The sequence below is a fragment of the Helianthus annuus genome, chromosome 1, assembly GCF_002127325.2.
Source record: "Helianthus annuus cultivar XRQ/B chromosome 1, HanXRQr2.0-SUNRISE, whole genome shotgun sequence".
NCBI classification, from domain to species: Eukaryota; Viridiplantae; Streptophyta; class Magnoliopsida; order Asterales; family Asteraceae; genus Helianthus; species Helianthus annuus.
Window position 1 is genome coordinate 54,774,437 of NC_035433.2, and position 8,463 is coordinate 54,782,899.

Sequence of the window (8,463 nt, forward strand, 5' to 3'; positions counted from 1 at the left end):
GTTTACTATCTTTAGTTATTTCTTTTAATTTTTAGGTTATGATTTGTTGCAGGAAGTTTAATGAGATATTGGGTATGATAAGTTAAGTTATATATACAATGGTTACTATGAATTCATGTCATCTTGCATTATAAAATTTAGAGTTACATCATCTTGGGATTTGATTTATCCTAAGATCAGCATAGTTTCTTTATATTTTTTTTCTTTCAATTTTCCTGTTAAAAAATGATGAATCACATATTATATATTCAGAGGCTTGCTAATGATGATATGATCAACATTCTACTTAAAAATTAAAGTATGTTTTAAATCTTATTAAGCAATTCAAATCTATACATTTGATCACATCGTTACTTTTTTAGTTGATAAATAGCATCAAATTTTCATTTAAATATAGCCGGTATGTTATTATTATACATATAACAATTCACAAACCATACCTAGTAACTTGACTAATCACAATTTGCCAACCTTTTTCTTTTCAGTTTCACACTGAAGTACAAGAAATTTACTCTACAGTGACAACATTTTAGGCTTTTAAAAATGACATGTCATCACTGTAGGTATTTTTCACTTATAGAGACTTATAGAGACGACATGTTATCTCTATAAAATTTGTCTCTACAGCCTCGTCCCTATAGGTCACAAAAATCGTCTCTATAAGTGTTGTTGCTATAAAAGTATTTGTAGAGACGACATGTTCTCTCTACAAATATGTGCTAAAAATAATTTAAAAATAAAATTAATATTTTACTAAATAAAGAACACATTTGTTAAAATATTTTTAAGCCTCGTCTCTATAGGTTTCTATTTAAAAAAAAAAGACATTTTCAGCTATAGAGATGACATGTGGCTCTGTAGGTTCTTCTTTTAAAAAAATTAAAAAATCTTTTTAACTATAGACACGATTTTTTGTCTCTATAGATTTTTCTTTTAAAAAAATATTTTTACCTATAAAGAGGACATTTCGTATAAAAAATAAAAAATAATTTTTTTTCACCTATAGAAACGACATGTTGACTCTATAAGTACTAAACAAAAATATTTACCATGTTTTTAAACCCAAAATTCCCAACAATCAAAGCGATTTAAACCTGTTTAAACATGTTAAATAAAACTACAAAGGCCCTCACTATTTGCACACCTTGGCAGGCTATCTGCACACTTAGGGTTTACATACGCTACGTATTGGTCAATACGCAGCGTATAGGGTTACCTCAATACGCTGCGTAGAGGCCTATACGCAGCGTATGTAAGGGGCAGGTACACGACCAGACAGTCAAACCTAGTACCATGTCAAATCAGTCTGACATAGGGTGCGTATTGATCAATACGCAGCGTATAGAGGTAACCCTATACGCTGCGTATTGGTCAATACGCAGCGTATGTCAGACTGATTTGACACTGATACGATGTTGTCCAAGCACGTGAATAAAGTAATACGGGGAGTAGAGAGCTATACGCTGCCTATTGAAGTAAATTTGAAAGTCTATTTATCCATGCATCTCTGGTTCCCTTCGAATTCATCTTCTGCTTTCTTTTTCATCTTCTTCTGCACTAACAATTTACACCCCAAACCAAAATCATTTGTTCTGTTTTTTGCTCAATCTTGTTAAAATGTCATCAATTTGGACCGAGAATTATTTCTGTAATCGCTATTCTAACGACACATGGGGAGAAAATGATGCCAATGAGGAGGAGGTTGTGTTTGGAGTCCTTGTTGATCAAAAAAACACAGTTGCCAGACTTGAACAAGATTCTCACTCCACCTATTGATGAACCAAATTACTCGGCACATCAAGTGTATCCGGATTACGGATACGGGTATGAATATCCGTACGTGCAACAAAGTGGATACGGTGCTGAGAATGCACCTGTTGATGAACCATATTACCCGACGCAGCAATCGTATCCGGGTTACGGGGTATACGTGGGTGAAGGTGGATACGGAAGTTACAGTGGATACGGGGGGTGAAGGTGGATACAAGGGTGAAGGTGGATACAGTGGATACGATAGATATGGGGGTGAAGGTGGTTACAGTGGATACGGGGGTGAAGGTGGATACAGTGGATACGATAGATCTGGGGGTGAAGGTGGATACGGTGGATACGGAGGCTACGGTGGATAGGAAGAACATGGTGGATATGGTTAGGAGCCCCGTAACACATCACTTTATGAACCATCTACCCCAGGCAATCCGTTTTAAATAAATGAGGTGTCACATCAAAATAATAATTATTATTATTGTTAAAAATATTATAATTATAATTATAATTATAATTATAATAATAATAATTATTATTATTATTATTGTTGTTGTTAAAAATATTATAATTATAATTATTATTATTATCAAAAATATTATAATTATAATTATTTTTATTATTGTTAAAATACTATAATTATAATTGTTGTTGTTATTATTATTATTATTATTGTTATTATTATTATTATTACTGTTAAAAATATTATAATTATAAATATTATTATTATTGTTAAAAACTATATTTCAATTTAATTATTGAACTTGAATATCACCGATTTAAAATAATTATTATGGCCTTGGAATCATTTTAAAAAAATAAAATGAATTAAAGTGGTTAAAATAACAATAAATAAGTTTATATAAATTTAATTATCTAAATAATTTAATATAATAAAAATTCAGATTCTAACACATCCCAACTGGTAGCCCAGTTGGTTTGGCGCATGTTTTGTTTGCGGGAAGGCGCGGGTTCGAGTCCCGTCCTTCTCCGGTTCGATTGGGTTTAAAACCCTTTTTGTTTTCTGAATTTAATTAATAATTATATTAATCCTAACAGTGTATATAAGGAATTAAGTTTCATATTCTAATAGCTCCTAGTAGGAGGATAAACTGGTTAAGGCGTTGCGGTTCTAAACGAGAGGTCATGAGTTCGATCCTTGCAAGGGCCGGTTCTATAAAGAAGACCCCTTTTTTACCGATTTTTGATATATTTACACTTTGGTCCCTGAAGTTTCAATTTTTACAAAAATAGTCCCTGAAGTTTCGAAAATTGACACAAATGGTCCCTGTACTATTCAGTTAAGTATGCTAACTGAGTTAGTGTTTATATACGCTGCGTATTGACCTATACGCAGCGTATATAAACCTGGCAAAACTTTGATACTTCAAACCTATCAAAATGACCCCAATTTTGCAGATGTTTTATATACGCTACGTATAGATCAATACGCAGCGTATAGGTCAATACGCAGCGTATAGGGTTAACCCTATACGCTGCGTATTGACATATACGCAGCGTAGAAACACCTTGTTTTCTGTGCAATGATTGGTTATCAGGCACTGAGATCTATGGTTTATCTACGCTGCGTATAGGTCAATACGCGGTATATAGGGTTAACCCTATACGCCGCGTATTGACCTATACACAGTGTAGTTAAACCCTGATTTTGCTAGGGTTTTGCTAGGGTTTGGTGTGCCAATAGACACTTTAGTGTGCCAATAGGCACACCCTTTCATTATTTCTGATTGGAGTGCAAAAGGTATGTAGTCTGGCATTTTGCTAGCTGAAATACGAGGATGACAAAAAAGACTGTTGACTGTTTCTCCGATGGCAAGTGGCTAATTAAATATGACAATCAAGTGAAGAAATGTACCTGAATCTGACAATCTTAGAGAGATGTAGCACCATGGATGGCAATTGGCTAGTCTGAAGTTTATGCGTGGACCGATAAGTGGTGCAACTTTGGTCAGCGCACCACCAACAGAGTTGAGAGCCAGCAAGCAAATTTAAAAAGATACGTTACGCGCGGGAGTTCATTGGTGCGAATAGCAAGATGCGTCATTCATATAGTTGAAACTTAGTACGATGAAATACAAAAAAGTTTTACCGAGAGCATCGAAAAAACGATGAACCACCACAGACACCCGCTGTTGGACAACCTACGTGGAAAGGTTTCCTATGAAGCACTTGATTTGCTGGCAAAAGAGCTAATGAGGAAGCTGGAGGTGTTGCGAAAACTTAACGCATCATGTTGTTGCCATATGTGGCTTAGCTGTGTGCTTGTAGGCTGGAAAACTACAAACGTACAGGTAAAAAATATTAAAACCACAAACCTTTTGTTATTTTGTATAATTTAGCTGTTTCTCACACCGTGTTAACTTAACTGTGCAGGGCGTATGATACAACTCGACGACATAGATGTATTCTGGCGTAAGCTTGACCTGCTCCCGTGTAAACTGGTAGACGAGGAAGTCGATATTGTAGCAGAGCTCAATAATGTGCGGCAACATTTAGAGGCGCAGTCCCCCGTTCAGCAAAAGAGTATGCATTGTTGGCTTTAATAATACTGACACGAGTTTTAAAAGAGGGAAGAAGATAGTTTAGGTTAAACTAAATCATACCTCAAAGTTAAAGTTATGGGTTATATACGTAATTACTAGAAAGTCACAGGATTGGAGTCAATGATGTATTTGTAAATAGGTAAAGGGTTAAGCATGTACTTGTAAAGTTAGTAACTGATTAGAAGACATTGTTTGGGACATATCAATGTCTATTAGGATTATGTCGATTAAGTGAATCGTCGCATGAGTCATAATCATCGGTATATAAATAACTGATAGTATGTAATAAACCAAGGGTGACGAACCCTGATTGTGTAGGTTGTGCTAAGCATACCCCTCTTTTATTATTTGTTTTTATATAACAAAGCTTTAGATTACAAATTTCGTGTTGATTACGAATTTCATCTCTCATTAAAAGTTTTTACGGATTTGGTCCATACATTTACTGTTTGTTTACACTTTTGTCCAATCTGTTAAAGTTAACGACCTAGCTGTTAAGTTTCTTGAAACGATCATCTTCCTCAACCATACATTAAGTTAGAAACTACAAGCTTCAGATTGTTGTGTACACTTTTGTGCAGCAGATTATAATTACAGTAAATGTTCACGTCAGTGTTGGTAGAGAGAGTAGAGCTTCTCCTTCAACTTTTCAGCCTCTATTGTACACCCTCCATGCACCTATTCAAAACAATCTTGGGTTATTAATATTATTACATTTACTACCATTATTAGTATTATGTCCATATAACATTATAATAGATAAAAAAAAGTTATTGCCTCCAATAAAGGTCTTATTAACTCTCTATAGTAGAATTTATTTTAGGTAGATTGCTTGTGAACGACACTTGTACTTTTAAGTGTTTTTCAGAACCGCTTTGTGCTTTTAAGCAATTCGCTAGTTCTATAGTAGCGAACTCATATCAAGTCTAACATGATTATTTTAGAGTTCGCTGAAGTGGCAAGCGATTACAATTAGTTTTCCTGGTCGCAAGCGAATTCCATAAAGTTTGTTGGGCAGCAAACTTGTTGAATCCCCTTGGCACTAAGTGAACTTGTTGAATAGCTTGCCATCTCAGAGAACTCTAAAAATACATGTCAAACTTGCAATGAGTTCCCTCCCAAGGATAGGAACTGCCTAGAAGTACAAGGTGTTCCAATAAGCAGGTAGAAGAAGTACCATTTTCATTCCTAAACAACCTATTTCCAAAAATAAATAAATAAAATTCAAGAAACAAAACCGATGAAAAAGTTTTTAATTTGTAAAACAGAGAATGACTTGTATATATGTTATGTACCTGAAAATGAAGAGTATTTAGCAACCTTTTTTCTTCAAGACACTTGAAGGTAGTTACACTTAGCAAAACAAGATTATCTTCTTCCTCCTCTAAGTATTCCAATGCTTTAGATAATAAAGCAATATCCTTGATCTTGTTCTTGTTTGTATCATCAAATGAGTAAATCAGCTGGATCACAACATCTTTCTCACCTAAAACGCTTACGGATGAAACTACTGATGATGTGTTTTGGATCATAGTTTCTTTAGTAAAATTCCTAATGTTGGTTGACGACGAACGCAACAAGAGCTTTTCCTTTTTATTCTTTAGTCTTTCCACCTCCTGTTGTAGTTCGGGTATGTATTTTAGCGCGCGTGACACAATGCCTGGGATACTCACTTTCTTCTGTGCATTGGAAATTAAATATATAATTATGTATAGTTACAAAATGGGCACAGCATATGAAAGTAACAAATTTGAAATAATAAAAACACACAAGATGCGTAAGTATACCGTTCGATCAGTTGACAAGGGCAATAGTGAACGAAGAAATGAGTATAATTCGTTAACCCTCTTTCGGCGATCTCTTTCACTGGCATTATGGTTGAGTTTTTTGGCTACCTTCATAGGATCATCATTATTACCATTAACAGCTTCTTTAGAAGACATGGAGAGGGAATTTTCTGGTGCAAAGTCATGCTGAATTTGAATATTTGAAGGACAATCAAGAAGCGGATTATATGAATTTGCTTCATTGCAATCCTGTTGAAGGTTTTGTGTAATGAGACCATCAAAAGGCCATCCATAGGTTGTGGAAAACAAAGGAGGGGATAAGGCTAGCATGTTTACTATCTTTAGTTATTTCTTTTAATTTTTAGGTTATGATTTGTTGCAGGAAGTTTAATGAGATATTGGGTATGATAAGTTAAGTTATATATACAATGGTTACTATGAATTCATGTCATCTTGCATTATAAAATTTAGAGTTACATCATCTTGGGATTTGATTTATCCTAAGATCAGCATAGTTTCTTTATATTTTTTTTCTTTCAATTTTCCTGTTAAAAAATGATGAATCACATATTATATATTCAGAGGCTTGCTAATGATGATATGATCAACATTCTACTTAAAAATTAAAGTATGTTTTAAATCTTATTAAGCAATTCAAATCTATACATTTGATCACATCGTTACTTTTTTAGTTGATAAATAGCATCAAATTTTCATTTAAATATAGCCGGTATGTTATTATTATACATATAACAATTCACAAACCATACCTAGTAACTTGACTAATCACAATTTGCCAACCTTTTTCTTTTCAGTTTCACACTGAAGTACAAGAAATTTACTCTACAGTGACAACATTTTAGGCTTTTAAAAATGACATGTCATCACTGTAGGTATTTTTCACTTATAGAGACTTATAGAGACGACATGTTATCTCTATAAAATTTGTCTCTACAGCCTCGTCCCTATAGGTCACAAAAATCGTCTCTATAAGTGTTGTTGCTATAAAAGTATTTGTAGAGACGACATGTTCTCTCTACAAATATGTGCTAAAAATAATTTAAAAATAAAATTAATATTTTACTAAATAAAGAACACATTTGTTAAAATATTTTTAAGCCTCGTCTCTATAGGTTTCTATTTAAAAAAAAAAGACATTTTCAGCTATAGAGATGACATGTGGCTCTGTAGGTTCTTCTTTTAAAAAAATTAAAAAATCTTTTTAACTATAGACACGATTTTTTGTCTCTATAGATTTTTCTTTTAAAAAAATATTTTTACCTATAAAGAGGACATTTCGTATAAAAAATAAAAAATAATTTTTTTTCACCTATAGAAACGACATGTTGACTCTATAAGTACTAAACAAAAATATTTACCATGTTTTTAAACCCAAAATTCCCAACAATCAAAGCGATTTAAACCTGTTTAAACATGTTAAATAAAACTACAAAGGCCCTCACTATTTGCACACCTTGGCAGGCTATCTGCACACTTAGGGTTTACATACGCTACGTATTGGTCAATACGCAGCGTATAGGGTTACCTCAATACGCTGCGTAGAGGCCTATACGCAGCGTATGTAAGGGGCAGGTACACGACCAGACAGTCAAACCTAGTACCATGTCAAATCAGTCTGACATAGGGTGCGTATTGATCAATACGCAGCGTATAGAGGTAACCCTATACGCTGCGTATTGGTCAATACGCAGCGTATGTCAGACTGATTTGACACTGATACGATGTTGTCCAAGCACGTGAATAAAGTAATACGGGGAGTAGAGAGCTATACGCTGCCTATTGAAGTAAATTTGAAAGTCTATTTATCCATGCATCTCTGGTTCCCTTCGAATTCATCTTCTGCTTTCTTTTTCATCTTCTTCTGCACTAACAATTTACACCCCAAACCAAAATCATTTGTTCTGTTTTTTGCTCAATCTTGTTAAAATGTCATCAATTTGGACCGAGAATTATTTCTGTAATCGCTATTCTAACGACACATGGGGAGAAAATGATGCCAATGAGGAGGAGGTTGTGTTTGGAGTCCTTGTTGATCAAAAAAACACAGTTGCCAGACTTGAACAAGATTCTCACTCCACCTATTGATGAACCAAATTACTCGGCACATCAAGTGTATCCGGATTACGGATACGGGTATGAATATCCGTACGTGCAACAAAGTGGATACGGTGCTGAGAATGCACCTGTTGATGAACCATATTACCCGACGCAGCAATCGTATCCGGGTTACGGGGTATACGTGGGTGAAGGTGGATACGGAAGTTACAGTGGATACGGGGGGTGAAGGTGGATACAAGGGTGAAGGTGGATACAGTGGATACGATAGA

The 8,463-nt window shown here is 34.4% G+C and overlaps 1 protein-coding gene across 1 annotated transcript; it reads right to left on the bottom strand.

Annotated features, from left to right (window-relative positions):
- Nucleotides 1-4,696: 4,696 nt before the first annotated feature.
- Nucleotides 4,697-6,445, bottom strand: LOC110882168 (transcription factor ORG2). The gene is made up of 3 exons (XM_035987545.1): nt 6,116-6,445; nt 5,624-6,007; nt 4,697-5,006 (listed from the first exon to the last, which is right to left on the bottom strand). The coding sequence occupies exons 1-3, from the start codon at nt 6,443-6,445 to the stop codon at nt 4,938-4,940; spliced, it is 783 nt and encodes a 260-aa protein (XP_035843438.1). The 3' UTR covers nt 4,697-4,937.
- Nucleotides 6,446-8,463: the final 2,018 nt, after the last annotated feature.

Excerpts from the sequence above, each read along its gene's own strand:
- LOC110882168 (XM_035987545.1), bottom strand. The coding sequence starts at position 6,445 with ATGCTAGCCTTATCCCCTCCTTTGTTTTCCACAACCTATGGATGGCCT. Across the intron at positions 6,008-6,115 it reads CCTTGTCAACTGATCGAACG|AAGAAAGTGAGTATCCCAGG; the intron begins GTATACTTACGC and ends TCCAATGCACAG. Across the intron at positions 5,007-5,623 it reads TAAATACTCTTCATTTTCAG|GTGCATGGAGGGTGTACAAT; the intron begins GTACATAACATA and ends TGTTTTGAATAG.